The sequence below is a fragment of the Eutrigla gurnardus genome (assembly GCF_963514095.1).
Source record: "Eutrigla gurnardus genome assembly, chromosome: 12".
In the NCBI taxonomy this organism is placed as follows: domain Eukaryota; kingdom Metazoa; phylum Chordata; class Actinopteri; order Perciformes; family Triglidae; genus Eutrigla; species Eutrigla gurnardus.
Window position 1 is genome coordinate 27,572,564 of NC_139926.1, and position 16,084 is coordinate 27,588,647.

At 43.4% G+C, this 16,084-nt stretch overlaps 2 protein-coding genes across 2 annotated transcripts in view; one reads left to right on the forward strand and one right to left on the reverse strand.

Moving 5' to 3' along the window:
* The first annotated feature begins 528 nt into the window (after nt 1-528).
* il17d (interleukin 17d) lies at nt 529-3,049 on the forward strand. Its single transcript, XM_084022767.1, has 2 exons — nt 529-886; nt 2,246-3,049. Exons 1-2 carry the CDS (start codon nt 573-575, stop codon nt 2,565-2,567), a joined length of 636 nt encoding a protein of 211 aa, XP_083878893.1. The 5' UTR covers nt 529-572; the 3' UTR covers nt 2,568-3,049.
* Nucleotides 3,050-8,147: 5,098 nt separating this feature from the next.
* Nucleotides 8,148-16,084, reverse strand: part of LOC311021875 (kinesin heavy chain-like) — a 79,235-nt gene continuing 71,298 nt past the window's right edge. The window contains exons 17-27 of the mRNA XM_084022751.1: nt 15,932-16,084; nt 14,451-14,568; nt 14,285-14,361; nt 13,203-13,312; nt 12,990-13,091; nt 12,790-12,850; nt 12,634-12,705; nt 11,624-11,728; nt 11,217-11,433; nt 9,089-9,268; nt 8,148-8,717 (exon numbers count right to left, since the gene is read on the reverse strand). The exon at nt 15,932-16,084 is cut by the window's right edge and continues 36 nt beyond it. Of these exons, the coding sequence (XP_083878877.1) occupies nt 9,096-9,268; nt 11,217-11,433; nt 11,624-11,728; nt 12,634-12,705; nt 12,790-12,850; nt 12,990-13,091; nt 13,203-13,312; nt 14,285-14,361; nt 14,451-14,568; nt 15,932-16,084 (1,188 nt within the window). The 3' untranslated portion in view covers nt 8,148-8,717; nt 9,089-9,095. The remainder of the gene's footprint in view (nt 8,718-9,088; nt 9,269-11,216; nt 11,434-11,623; nt 11,729-12,633; nt 12,706-12,789; nt 12,851-12,989; nt 13,092-13,202; nt 13,313-14,284; nt 14,362-14,450; nt 14,569-15,931) is intronic.

Consider the following 16,084-nt stretch of genomic DNA (forward strand, 5'->3'; position numbering starts at 1 on the left):
TAAACCGTCACGTGTCTGTGGTTCGACGTGGAGCCCAGTCTCTGAAACCGGATCAGACCGGCTCTCCGGAACTCTGGTATGAAGCCAAGATCCAGACTGTCTGGACGTCCCACGCGTCTCCTTTTATCAACGGGACTCGATGTTCCAGACGGGACCGGATCAGTCGGATCCCGGAACGCTCCATCGGGTTTTACGCGCGCACCGCAGGAGGAGCAGAGAGACCCGCAGAGACCTCTTCCGGTGTCCCGCAGAAAGCAGCAGGTGTGAAACGTCCACGTCGGTGCTTGTTTCTCCTTCTGAGGATTTTCCTCTCCAGTCCGGACCCGCACTCCGGAATCCGGACTCCTGGCGCCGCCGCGGACCTCCTCTGCCAAGATGTTCCCCTGGCGGCGCGCATGTGTATCCAGGTCTGGACTGTGGACCGCTTCCCTGCTGCTCCAGAGTCTCCACCGCGTGCAACACTTAACTGGCCTGTAGCGGAGCAGAGGACCCGGTACAAGCCTGGACCGGAATCTGCTCGGCGCAGAGGACCGTTCTTCCCGGATCAACTCCGGGACGAGACGCGCTCAGTGATGCCTCATCGGACCCGCGTCCCGCTAGTCCTGTTAGTCCCGCTCGTCCTGCTGCTGCTGGCCTGGCCGGCCGGGGCGGTCCGGGTACGAAAGAAGGCGACCAGGACCCGGTCTTGCCTCGACCTGCCGGAGGAGATCCTGGAGCAGATGTTCGGCCGGCTGTCGGTGGGAGTGATGAGCGCCTTCCATCACGCGCTGCAGCTGGATCCTCAGGACCGCGTGAACCGGACCTGCCGGGTCCCCGCGGGCCCCCAGACCGGCAGCAAGACCCGCCTCCCGGTCAACCTGCTCAGCGTGTCCCCCTGGGCCTACAGGTGAGTCCGGGTGCTTTCATTCCGCACCTTATCAGCTTATGTTGTATTAGAATCATTCCATCATTCTGTATTTAACTCATATGTCGTCATCACCTTTTATTATTATTGTTTCAGTTTATATTCAGAGCGTGTATTTAAACTTCCGCTGTCAAACTATTCATATATTATTATTTTCTCTTTCTAAACAAACACATTATAGGACCTGGAAATATTTCCCTGTAAGAAATGAAAGATTTCATCATAAACATTATTATTAATTAAATGTTAAAATAATGAAATCCTTCAAGTCAGTAAGATCATTCCCAGTTCATTCTCTCTGCTGGCCACCAGGGGGCGACTCCTCTCTGGTTGTATAGAAGTCTATGAGAAAATGGTCCTACTTCTCTCTGCTGGCCACCAGGGGGCGACTCCTCTCTGGTTGTATAGAAGTCTATGAGAAAATGGTCCTACTTCTCTCTGCTGGCCACCAGGGGGCGACTCCTCTCTGGTTGTATAGAAGTCTATGAGAAAATGGTCCTACTTCTCTCTGCTGGCCACCAGGGGGCGACTCCTCTCTGGTTGTATAGAAGACTATGAGAAAATGGTCCTACTTCTCTCTGCTGGCCACCAGGGGGCGACTCCTCTCTGGTTGTATAGAAGTCTATGAGAAAATGGTCCTACTTCTCTCTGCTGGCCACCAGGGGGCGACTCCTCTCTGGTTGTACAGAAGTCTATGAGAAAATGGTCCTACTTCTCTCTGCTGGCCACCAGGGGGCGACTCCTCTCTGGTTGTATAGAAGTCTATGAGAAAATGGTCCTACTTCTCTCTGCTGGCCACCAGGGGGCGACTCCTCTCTGGTTGTATAGAATTCTATGAGAAAATGGTCCTACTTCTCTCTGCTGGCCACCAGGGGGCGACTCCTCTCTGGTTGTACAGAAGTCTATGAGAAAATGGTCCTACTTCTCTCTGCTGGCCACCAGGGGGCGACTCCTCTCCGGTTGTATAGAAGTCTATGAGAAAATGGTCCTACTTCTCTCTTGATGTATTATCTCAGTAAACATTGTAAACATGAGCTTATGGTCTCAATCTCTAGTTTCAAGTCTTCTTCAATCCAGCATGATGTTCATTTAGTACATTATGGTCCATTTAGAGTCCACCAGACCAGGAAGCAGGGGATGCTTTAGGGGGCGGGGCTTACCTGCCCCGACACTTCGCTGTAAAGTTGCACCTTGAACCTGTTTATTATGAAGCTAACAACATACTGCAGACTTTAAAAACCATAGTCCACTTCCTATAGACGTCTGTGTGGGGAACACAATACCATCCTGAGGTCCAGGAGAGGCTCCCTGTGGTTCACCGAGGCCTTCTCTTGTCCGCAGGCTGTCCTACGACCCGGCCCGGTACCCCCGCTACGTCCCCGAGGCCTACTGCCTGTGTCGAGGCTGCCTGCTGGGTCCGTACGGCGAGGAGAGCCACCACTACCGCAGCACGCCGGTCTACGCCCCCTCCGTAGTCCTGAGGAGGGCCGGGTCCTGCGTGGGGGGCCGCCACTCCTACACGGAGACCTACGTGTCCGTGGCCGTGGGCTGCACCTGTGTGCCGCTGCTGCAGAAGGAGAGGGACGGCCAGACCAGCAACCAGAGTCTGGAGAGAGCGCTGTCCAAGCCCGGACAGCTCGGTTCTGCAGGCAAGACCGTCTGAAGGAGCAGTACCTGGTTCTCCTCAACATCCCGCTGGTCTCTCACTGACATCTAAACCATTCCAGGCCTGGAACACCGAATATTAGACCATCACAAACCTCCTTCACGTGGGCTGGTCTGCGTCTCTAGTTTGGGGTTCAGGTTCAGTAGCTCAACTCTATAGAACTAAACTGGGAGGAGCTTATTTGTCACGTGAATGAAAGCGTCAAATGTTGACTGATGCAATAAAATGCCTGATGATTCTAAATAACCTGAGCTACGCTGCCCCCTACTGGTGTAAAAACACAGATCATTAAAGGAGGTAAAGAAATACATCAACCGTCCTTGGTCCGTTTATCCTTCCTGCTTCATCTTAAAGAATAATCATGACCCATGCCATAAAGATACTTATTCATAAATCACTGTATGTTTACATAGAATAAAGTTGTTGATATCATAATCTGAAAGTCTGATGTTGCTGCTGTTCCAATAAGAAAAATAAAAAGTCATATACTATGGAATTAAAATGAAAACTGTCTTTATATATGTATTTATCATTATTATTGTTATTATAGTATAACTGTCATAGTCGAGTATGTGACGTAAAGATGTACAAGGTCCAAACTAACGAACTTACCGGACTCCCAACGAGTCCTTCTGCCGGGCTCCGACGAGCCGGGCTCCGACGAGCCGGACTCCGACGGGTCCTCCTGCTGGACTTCGACGAGTCCTCCTGCCGGACTCCCTCCTGCCGGACTCCGACGAGTCCTCCTGCCAGACTGTTCGGTTCATTTCTATTTCGGGTCATTTTGGACAATTTCTCCTCGCTTACAGCCAGTGGCGGCGCCAGGGGGGAGCTAGGTGGTGCTGTAGCTCCCCCTATAATAGCCATAGCACCCGCCCAGCACCCCCAAGAAATGTCTGTAGTTTTTTTATATTTATATTTTAATGTCATGCATAATTTGGGGGGGGGGACACAGGGGAAATGTCCCCTGCACTTTTTCAAAAGGCCGTTTTGGTCCGTTGCACTTTTTACCGTCCAAAAACAATGTTACGCTATAGTAAACAGAGACGCGTCAAGCACTAGGACCAAGCGGAAAACGTCCGCTCAAGCTGAAGCCTGTTTCCCTTAGTCTAGACCGCCCACAAGCTCCTCGATTGGCTCTGCCGTTTCTTGTGTGATTGGCCGTCCCCGCTGTCACTCCATCTTGCACACCGACGGTCTGCTAGTCTGCGGTCAGGAGTCCTACAGGAGTCCGCTACTGGAAGTTAGTTCACGTCCGCTAGAAGGATGTTAATATCAGAGGTTTCATTTACATTTACGTTTGAATCGGTGTCCGTGTGCGTATGTGCGCGCGCGTGTGTGTGCGCGTGCGTGTGTGTTTGGTAATTAGACGCAGCCAGGATGTCTAAAAAAAGAAAAGTGGACATAAGAGACTTCTTTAGAAGTCAAAGTGTAAGTTATTCAAAGAAATGCGTTACACCCATCCTGCAACACCTTGGCTCCCAATAAAGCAGCATATCCACTTCAAGATCCTCCTCATCATCTACAAAGCTCTCAATAATCTGATCAATAAACTGTATTATTATTATCGTTGTTATTATTACTATTGGATTAGAATTCGGTGATAATGTTTTGCTACATGATTTACAACCAGTCAAACCAAAAAAGGGAACAGTAAACTTAAAAGTAGCAATAGAAAACTAGAAGAACTACTAGAAAACACAGTGAACTGAAAGAGTTAGAGTTTTATTAAAAATACTTGTGTCCCCCCCACCTCTGAAATCAGAATTTTGTCCTTGATGTCATGTATGTTGTATCTATAGCCCTTGTGTTGAATACTTTTACATATATTGCTTATAGTCGTGGAACGAGTATAGTTAATGCGTGTACGCGTGTGTAGCTATATATACTAAGGGTGGTCCGATGCCACCGCCATAATGAAATGCCCCGAAATTCAAAGCACCTTCTCTTAAGTGTTGAGCATCCCCATAGCACCTGCAACAGAAAATCTCTGGAGCCGCCACTGCTTACAGCATCAGTTTCCTCCTCAGGTAAGAAGTGTGACGTCACCTGGAGGACGGCGTGGTGCATTCAGTGAACCCAGAATGTGACGAAGAAGGAGAGAAAAAGTCATTTTTCCATGACTTTTTTTCATGACTTGATTTTTTCATGACTTTTCTGACTTTTTTCATGACATCATGACTTTTCCATGACATTATCATGACTTTTCTGACTTTTTTAAATTACTTTTTCATGACTTTTCTGACTTTTTTCATGACATTTTCATGAATTTTCAACTTTTTTTCATGACTTTTCATGACTTTGTTCACGACTTTTTCATGACTTTTCTGACATTTTCATGGCTTTGTTCATGACTTTTTTTAAGACTTTTTCATTACTTTTCATGACTTTGTTCATGACTTTTTCATGACTTTTCTGACATTTTCATGGCTTTGTTCATGACTTTTTTAAGACTTTTTCATGACTTTCTTCATGACTTCTGACATTTTCATGACTTTTCATGACTTTTCTGACATTTTCATGACTTTTTTCATGACTTTGATCATGCCTTTTTCATGACTTTGTTCATGACTTTTCTGACATTTTCATGACTTTTTCATGACTTTTCTGACATTTTCATGACTTTGTTCATGACTTGTTCATGACTTTTCTGAAATTTTCATGACTTTTTCTGAGTTTTTTCATGACTTTTTTTCATGGCTTTGTTCATGACTTTTTCATGACTTTAAGACTTTCATGACTTTTTCATGACTTTTTCTGACTTTTTTCATGACTTTGTTAATGACTTTGTTCATGACTTTTCCAACATTTTCATGACTTTGATCATGCCTTTTTCAAGACTTTTTTCATGACTTTTCTGACATTTTCATGACTTTTTTAGTGACTTTGCCGACTGTTTTCATGACTTTTGACTTTTTCATGACTTTTCTGACTTTTTCATGACTTTTCTGACTTTTTTCCTGACTTTATTTATGACATTTTCATGACTTTGTTCATGACTTTGTTTATGACTTTGCTGACATTTTCATGACTTTTTTTTCCTGACTTTTTCCTGACTTTTCTGACATTTTCATGACTTTGTTCATAACTTTGTTTGACTTTTCATGACTTTTTTTCATTACTTTTTCATGACTTTTCTGACATTTTCATGACTTTTTTCATGACTTTGTTCATTACTTTTTCATGACTTTTCTGACATTTTCATGACTTTGTTCATGACTTTTCTGACATTTTCATGACTTTTTCTGAGTTTTTTCATGACTTTTTTTCATGGCTTTGTTCATGACTTTTTCATGACTTTTTTAAGACTTTCATGACTTTTTCATGACTTTTTCTGACTTTGTTCATGACTTTTCTGACATTTTCATGACTTTTTTCAAGACTTTTCTGACTTTTTTCAAGACTTTTTTTAATGACATTTTCATGACTTTTTCATGAATTTTCAAGACTTTTTTCATGACTTCATTACTTTTTTTCATGACTTTGTCCATAACTTCATGATTCTTTCTGACTTTTTTCATGACTTTTCTGACCTTTTCATTACTTTTTCATGCATTTTCAAGACTTTTTTTCATGACTTTTTTCATGACTTTTCATGACTTTTTTTCATGACTTTTTCATGACTTTTCTGACATTTTCATGGCTTTGTTCATGACTTTTTCATGACTTTTTTCATGACTTTTCTGACTTTTTCATGACTTCGTTCATGAATTTTTCTGACTTTTTCATGACTTTTTCCGACATTTTCCTGACTTTTCTGACTTTCTTTCCTGATTCTTTTTTATGACATTTTCATGACTTTTCAAGACTTTTTTCATGACTTTTTCATGACTTTTCCTGACTTTCTTCATGGCTTTTCTGACTTTTTTTCATGACTTTTGACTTTTTCATGACTTTTGACTTTTTCATTACTTTTTTCATGACTTTTCTGACATTTTCATGACTTTTCATGACTTCGTTCATGAATTTTTCTGACTTTTTCATGACTTTGTTCATGACTTTCTTTATGACATTTTCATGACTTTTTAAGTCTTTTTTTTCATGACTTTTCATGACTTTTTTCCTGACTTTTTTTATGACATTTTCATGACTTTTCAAGTCTTTTTTTCATGACTTTTTTCATGACTTTTCAGTCTTTTTCATGACTTTTTTCATGACTTTTCAGTCTTTTTCATTACTTTTACTGACTTTTTTCATTACTTTTCATGTCTTTTTTCATGACAAGTAACCAGTCTATCACAGGGAGACATGTAGAGACAGACAGGTAACCAGTCTCACACGGTGAGAACATGCAAACTCCACACAGAAGGAACCCGAACCCGACCCGGGAATCAAACCCAGGAATCGAACCCGGGAATCGAACCCGGGACCCTCTCGCTGTACACCCCGTGCAGCCCATATTAATCCAAACAATACTAATATATTTGTGAGGTTAGAAGTTAGCAGGTTTCTATGACAACCATCACTTCAGGATACACGACAACTATGCACTTTAATAAAACATTAGGTCACTGACACACAAACACAAACTTGTGCTTTTCTGAATTAGTTTCAACAGATTTTCATGAATTCCAGTTACATCAACTCACGAGGAAGTGCAGCAGCAGATCAACACTGTTTTCACAGATAGAAATGAATACTGTTAGAAGTAAAAAAAAAAAAAAAAATCCACAAAATAAATCTCTGTAATAAATATTAATTATTTAAGAAAAAAGATCAAGATAAAACATTCTGTCCAGGAAAATAAAAAATACCATAAAATGGTAGGAATAATAAAAAATATTGTAGACTAAATGTACTAAGTAATTTAAAGATATTATCATAAGTAATATTTGACTTCTTCTAGAGTCACTATGATTTTTCTAAAGTAAACAACAGAAATACATTCTGGTGATATATTTATTTTATCATTCCTAACTGTTCATGTTTTATTTGGGAATGTTCTGCTTGTATGGAGTGTCAAATATTAAAGGTTTGTTTATAAAAACATTCATCAGAGCACAGACAAGTGCAAATATGATGTTTCATACATGAACCGCTCTGGACAGCTCTGACTCGGAAATATTCATGTAGTTACTGAGTACAACGGGCAGATTTCATCCTGATTTATGACTTTGACTAGTTTACCCTTGGGTATCAATAAAGTAACCTGACCTGACCTGACCTTTTATTCAGAAATAAGTCTCACCTGTCACCTTCAAACAATCCTATTATACATTAGTTCAATTAGTCTCATTCTATTTTGGTTCAAAAGGTACAATTCAGATCACATTCAGCATATTAATCGTTAATGATTGTAAATGTTGATTGTGTCTGGTTTTGGTCTAAAAATGTTCCCAGCAATACTTTGATTTTTATCACTGTAAACGTGTCACGTGACTTCATGATTTTCCATAACAACACAAGTTAACCAGAAAACATTAAAGTCCAAGTCTAACAGAAATAAACTGATTTAACTTGTTATTTAACTCATTTAAGTGTTTTTTATGAACTTATCAGTCAAACTTATCGGCCGTTTGTACCCGGGATCGGTCATGACCTTCACCCCTCATGACCTTCACCCCTCATGACCTTCACCCCTCACGACCTTCACCCCTCACGACCACAGGTAAGGGTAGGAACGTAGACTGACTGGTAGATCGAGAGCTTTGCCTCCCGGCTCGGCTCTCTCTCTTCGTCACAGTGGTAAAGCGGATGCAGTACCGCCCCCTGCTGCTTCAATTCTCCAATCACACGTTCCAAGAACACGACTTCTTCAGGTGGCCTTTCTAACAGGAACAACAGTGATACTACACTATAAATACTATAAATGCTATAAGTACCAACACAATACGATACAATAAAATACATACATACACGTCATCTGTTGTCACGTTGTGTATGTTTTCTTCAAAAATCAAGCTTAGCCTATTACTAACTCATTATTTAACTCATTAAACTGAATTAATCCAGTTGGACAAACAGACTTGGAGCACCAGAGCTGAACAGACTCAGAGGAGGAAATAAGCACTTGTTGGCTGTTAAGGTGGAATGGCTGTTAAGGAGGGACGTTGTGTAAACGAGGATTCTGGTTCCAGTAAAGGCAGAAGTGGTGAGAGCAGGAGAGTTCAGAAAGTCAAAGGAAACTGGTCCAGTGTTGTCTGCCACCTGTGAAGACAGGAAGTGATAAACCTTTATTTATAAAGACGTGCGTTAACAAAGCTGATCATGAAACGGATCAATCAGGGTTTCAACATGACATGATAAATATATACACTGACACCAAGCAGCATGGATGGGTTAAAAGATTTGTAGTAGTCGTTGAGGTGCTTGCTATGGCTGCTGAGGTGGTTGCTATGGCTGCTGAGGTGGTTGCTATGGCTGCTGAGGCGGTTGCTATGGCTGCTGAGGTGGTTCCTATGGCTGCTGAGGTGGTTCCTATGGCTGCTGAGGCGGTTGCTATGGCTGCTGAGGTGGTTGCTATGGCTGCTGAGGCGGTTGCTATGGCTGCTGAGGTGGTTGCTATGGCTGTGACTCACCCGAGGCTTACTTGCTGTGGCTCTGATGGGGTTGTTGTTGTTGTGCTTGTGGAGGTGGGTGCTGTCGGGGGGAGTGATGACGGGGACTGGACCTGGCCCCCCCTCCTCGGATGGTCGGTCTGATGGACGGAGAGGAGGACGGGTGCTGCTGATGCTGATGCCCGGCTCTGATTGGCTTAGCTACATGGAGACAGGTGACAGGTGTTGGCTGGTTCAAATGTCAACGGAATCCAGTGTTACACATCAAACTGCTTACTCATCTGAGGGGTATTCCATCAAACTCGCTAAGCGCAGAGCCGGGCTAATTTCGATAAGCCTCGCTACCTTTAGCCAGAGTTGCGTTCCATCAACGTGACTTGAGGGACTCTCCGCTAAGTAACCATGGGAATTTATCCGACCAAACTAGCCTGCTCCGGGGCAGGCTAAACATCAGGCTTACTTTAGCGGGGGTTTCAGAGAAGTCCGTCTGTCGGAAACAACTGGACCAGCAGAAGGTTCCGCCAAGTCTAGTCCTCGTGATTTCATCACGTGAAAGACCAAAAATTACATATATGAAGTACAAACTATATTTGCATCAAGTGTCTAAGAATACATGCTTGCAATTAAAAAATATGAATAAATTGTTTATTTCCTGAACACCGACTATCTAAATACATATCTATTTCGCGTGTTGCTAGTCTCCCAGTTGGGTGAGTGGTGATGCACCTGCCCCCAGGTGCAGGCAGTCCGTGTTCACATCCCGGCCAGGACGTCTTACAAATAATTTTTTTTTGATTGTATAATTGTCTTTAGATCAGAGAATTAGACCAACATTTTACTTTAACTATGATAAATATGTCATACAATTTCCCCAGAACACAAATATAACTTGCAAAAACATGATAGATATAATAGCATGTTATAGATCCCAATGACAAAGGCATTGCTGCATGCAATTTTCAGCCACATAAATTCCTTTCAGGTGAGTTCATTAATAGGTTCATTAAATTGTTGCGATAAATGAGTTGGTCAATGAAGATGCATTTACTAGGCCTATCTAGAGAGAGAGAGAGAGAGAGAGAGAGAGAGAGAGAGAGAGAGTTAAAGAAAGAAAAAGAGACGACTATGGACGGGAATTGAACCGTGGGCGGCCGCATGTACAGCCGGCGCGTTACCTCTACACTATCCTCACATTAGAGAAAACGTAGTCAGTGTTATATTAGAACATGTTACTCTTACCCTCCTTTAAACACTGGATTAGGGACACACTACAATTTCTGAAGCTTGAAAAGTTAAGATTTGCTTTAAAGGGTTCAAAGGACAATTTTAGCAATGTTTGGCAGCCATTCATTACATACCTGCTTGACCAGCTGTAAGGATGTACAACATCATATTTTATTTTCATTTTTTTTTTCACTTTTATTTTGCTATGGATCCCAATAACTCCAATCTGTGCACACACCTTTTTTTTTTTTTGTCATGGTTGTTGTTGTCATTGTTTGTTTTATTGTCATTATAATAATTATTGATTATTGATTTATGTTTGTCTTTTTGTTTTTGGGGATAAAAAAAAAAATTGTTACATTTGTAAAATGATGTTTTGCTATATTGTGAAAAATCAATAAACAAAGTGGTAAAAAAAAAAAAAGAACATGTTACTCTTAACGGTACTTCCGTATTAAATCGCTCGGCAATTCTTGCCCAAGCAGCCTCGCGATTTTTATTTATCACTACAGTATTCCCTTTTTCGGTTATGATGGGTTTGTACTCCTCGTACAGTTCCATCAATAATTTTTGCTCTGGTCTTTTCTGCCATTTTCTCGATGATTCGACATTCCTGGTTCTGGTCTGGCTTCATATCCCGTGAACGGCGTAACACACGACAACGTTAACCTGGCTTGAATTAGCCTCAACAAGGAAATGCGTTAATGGAACGGGTTTAGCCGCAAGTGGAAGTTGGCGTTAGTTCTAACCAGGCTTAACCAGGTAAGCGCCGCTTTAATTAGCGAGTTTGGTGGAATACCCCTCTGGTGGTCAGCGCCGCCATCCAGACACAAGCCGACTCTAACGCTTTATAGTGACTGACGTGTGCTGTGGCGCCACCATCAGGTTTCAACTGGTCACCGTGTGTAATTGTGCTTGTCCTCACCTATCTGTGCAGAGTGTCCTCTCCTGGACACATTCTTGGAGCGGACAGCCTCTTTGATGCGGTCCACTTCCTGTTGGTAGCGTTTGCGGTCTCTCATGGCCGACTCCTTGGCGTCCCTCAGGGCAGCTTCCAGAGCTTTCACTCGCTCTGCTGTGGCCCTCAGACGCTTCTCCAACTTCGGGAGCTCACAGCGAAGGTCAGCGTTGTCCCGGACGAGCTGGAGACAGGAGGGGTTCAATGTGCCGACTCATTATATATATATATAATACTGTATATGGCCGGTCCAATCACTGACCTGTTTGTGGACCTTAGCAACAGTAACTAGGGTGACTAAGCGGTCCCATCACTGACATGTTTGTGGACCTTAGCAACAGTAACTAGGGTGACTAGGCGGTCCGATCACTGACCTGTTTGTGGACCTTGCTGAGCTGCTCCAGGTTATTCTCTAAGAAGATGATCCTGTGTCTCTGAGCCAGACTCCCACCGGCCTCGTCACAGTCGTTCTCTAAGCTCTGTTTCAAACACAAAAACCTCAACTCACAAACTGCTGACGAGCATCAAAACAATCAGAGAAGTTCTGTAACCTACAGCAACCTTACTGGATCTGGATCCATGTGGATTCTGGTGTGAAACTGCTAAAAAAGTTAGCTTCATGATTCAAGGTTCAACTTTACAGGCAGCTAAGTGTTAAAGTCACCTTAGTAGCTAACTAGCATTGGTAGCGACCTGTCAATCAGCAGGTAAGCCCCGCCCCCTAAAGCATCCCCTGCTTTCTGGTCTGGTGGACTCTAAATGGACCATAATGTACTAAATGAACATCATGCTGGATTGAAGAAGACTTGAAACTAGAGATTGAGACCATAAACTCATGTTTACAATGTTTACTGAGATAATACATCAAGAGAGAAGTAGGACCATTTTCTCATAGACTTCTATACAACCAGAGAGGAGTCGCCCCCTGGTGGCCAGCAGAGAGAAGTAGGACCATTTTCTCATAGACTTCTATACAACCAGAGAGGAGTCGCCCCCTAGTGGCCAGCAGAGAGAAGTAGGACCATTTTCTCATAGACTTCTATACAACCAGAGAGGACTCGCCCCCTGGTGGCCAGCAGAGAGAAGTAGGACCATTTTCTCATAGACTTCTATACAACCAGAGAGGAGTCGCCCCCTGGTGGCCAGCAGAGAGAAGTAGGACCATTTTCTCATAGACTTCTATACAACCAGAGAGGAGTCGCCCCCTGGTGGCCAGCAGAGAGAAGTAGGACCATTTTCTCATAGACTTCTATACAACCAGAGAGGAGTCGCCCCCTGGTGGCCAGCAGAGAGAAGTAGGAATTCTATACAATCAGACTTCTCTTTGATGAAGATGTTCTTTGTTATTGGTGGATTTAACACGAATGACTGACGGGTTCCTTACGTTCTCCACACGAGTGCCGAGGTCTTGGATGAAGACTTTACGGAGGTTGTTGAGCGTCTGCAGCTCTTTGGCCTGTTGGATGAAACACAATCACTCAGCTGATCTCAGATGTGTAAGAGATGATAAATATAAAAAGTAGTAACAATACCCACGTACCACAGTCTCCTCCAGACCCTTCAGGTCCTCTTTGGCCTGTTCTCTCTTCTCATTGAGGAACCTGAATGAACAAAGTGGGGCTTTAATAAAACCACCTGATGATGACGTCGGTGTGAAGGTCGCTGTATGGAAGCTCTGTGATACGGGAGGATGTTTGTCTGCCTGATGAAACTACGGTGAGCAAGATGGGACAAACTCACAGCAGCTTCTGAAGTTTCTGGTCTTTGTTCCGATCCTCAGCTTTCAGTTTGTCAACGTCGGACTGAAGCTTCCTGTTTTCCAGCTGGAGAGCCTGATTCACACTGAAACCACAGAATTACACAAAGATACTCATAATATAACTATTAATAATGATAAGACCATATTAGTCACTGATAGTCAGTGATAGTCACTATCGGTAATATTAAACCTACTCTTTCAGCTGGTCGGTGTCTCTCTGCTTCTGCTCGATCTCGTCTCGCAGGCGACTCAGCTGTTTGTGATGAACTTCTCTGTGGTTCTCCATCTGTTCCTCCAGGGTTCTCTACAGAACACACAGCAGAACACTTCATTTATCTACAGAACACTTCATTTATCTACAGGACACTTCATTTATCTACAGGACACTTCATTTACCTACAGGACACTTCATTTATCTACAGGACACTTCATTTACCTACAGGACACTTCATTTATCTACAGGACACTTCATTTATCTACAGGACACTTCATTTATCTAAAGGACACTTCATTTACCTACAGGACACTTCATTTATCTACAGGACACTTCATTTATCTAAAGGACACTTCATTTACCTACAGGACACTTCATTTATCTACAGGACACTTCATTTACCTACAGGACACTTCATTTATCTACAGGACACTTCATTTATCTACAGGACACTTCATTTATCTACAGGAACCTTCATTTATCTACAGGACACTTCATTTACCTACAGGACACTTCATTTATCTACAGGACACTTCATTTACCTACAGGACACTTCATTTACCTACAGGACACTTCATTTATCTACAGGAACCTTCATTTATCTACAGGACACTTCATTTATCTACAGGACACTTCATTTATCTACAGGACACTTCATTTATCTACAGAACACTTCATTTATCTACAGGACACTTCATTTATCTACAGGACACTTCATTTACCTACAGGACACTTCATTTATCTACAGGACACTTCATTTACCTACAGGACACTTCATTTATCTACAGGACACTTCATTTATCTACAGGACACTTCATTTATCTAAAGGACACTTCATTTACCTACAGGACACTTCATTTACCTACAGGTCACTTCATTTACCTACAGGTCACTTCATTTATCTACAGGACACTTCATTTATCTACAGGACACTTCATTTACCTACAGGACACTTCATTTATCTACAGGACACTTCATTTATCTACAGGAACCTTCATTTATCTACAGGACACTTAATTTATCTACAGGACACTTCATTTATCTACAGGACACTTCATTTACCTTCATCTCAACAGCATCCTTCAGTCGGCTCATGTGTTCTTTCTCTTTGTCCATCACTGTCACCTGCTGCATATGACCTGAACACACACATGTTAACTGTGTTGAACTGTTTGTTAACAGACAGCTAATAAGAGTGTTTCCAGTAACCGTGGCAACGCTGTCTGACCTTGGGCGTGGAGTTTGGCGACCTCCTCCATGAGGCCGTCCTGACCCTCCTCCAGCTTCCTCTTCGTCTGCTCCGCCCGCTGCAGGTCGTCTGTCAGGGACACGATCTTCGCCTGCAGCTGCAACAACATGTTCATAACAATCAGCGCAACAATCAGCGTAATAACATCCATCATCTTCCGCATATCCGAGCGTCGGGTCGGTGGCAGCCGGCTAAGCAGGGCATTCCAGGCGTCCCTCTCCCCAGCAACCCTCACCAGCTCCTCCTGGGGGATCCCCAGGTGCTCCCAGCCAGCTGGGATATACAATCCCTCCAGCTGGTCCAGGGTCTGCCCCGGTCTTTCCAGTTGGACGCACCCAGACAGTCCAATACAGAGCCTGCAATACTGCTGATGCTGCACCAATCCGCCTGTCAATCTCACGCTGCCTTCTTCCCTCACTCGTGAATAAGAAACCAACATACTTCAATTCCTTCACAACATAGCATGACCCACTAACAACACCCCCCCCCCCCCCCCCCCAAAAAACAAAGCACTTCCATTGTTTTACCTATTTAATCATAGCACTGTTGTTCTTAAAGTGCCAGTCTGCAAGTCCGGTGGATCGAGGGCACTCTGTCAGATTTTGAATGCTTACAACTCTCACGCTCCTCCCCCTCGACCACCGAGCTCCTCCCCCTCGACCACCGAGCTCCTCCCCCACGACTCTGCCCTTTGAAATCCCTTCGATCACGCCACCTTTGAAACGCGGGTGCCATGTTGACTCTGGTTTTATCACAGGCACCGTCGCAATCTTTCTTTTTTTCCCTCTTTTCCCCCGTTTTCTTTTCCTGTTGTTTTGGACCTCCTCGTTTCGGTTTTTAACGAGGAATTGGAAGCTTGTTGCTACACTACCTAACACTTGTTTCTATGTTTAGCTCTTACTTTATCAGCAATGATATGTTGTGGTTTCTTTCTTTTGACAAATGTACTTATTGTAAGTCGCTTTGGACAAAAGCGTCTGCTAAATGCCCTAAATGTAAATGTAAACATGATTGGAGACGAGGGACAACCTTGGGGGAGTCCGACACCCACTGAAAACAAGCTTGACTGTGCGTCAATAATGCAGATACAACTCGGAGCAACGGCCCCGGTACCCTGTATTCCCTCAGTACCCCCCACAAGATAGCCCAGGGGACCCGGTCGAAAGCCTTCTTCAAATCCACAAAACACATGTAGACCGGTTGAGCAAACTGCCATGACCCCTCAAGCAACCCTGCCAGGTAAAGAGTTGGTCCACCGTTCCAAGGCCTGGAGGGAATCCACACCGTTCCAGCACCCTCAAATAAACTTTCCCAGGGAGGCTGAGCAGTGTGATCCCTCAATGATAATAATTATATTATTATATAATAATAATTTGAGCCCACCCCCCTTTAAAAAAAATATGAATCAGAATAATCACAATTTTAATCATAATAATCATAATAATATTATATAATATTACCTGGGAGATGAGCAGCTGGCAGCTGTTGAGCTCCTTCTCATCGGCCTCCATCCTGCAGATGTTCTCCGTCAGGTTGACCTCCAGATGTTTGCTGCGGTTCACCAGAGATTTGACCTCAGACTTCATTTTACTGACGTAGAGCCGAGCCGTGGT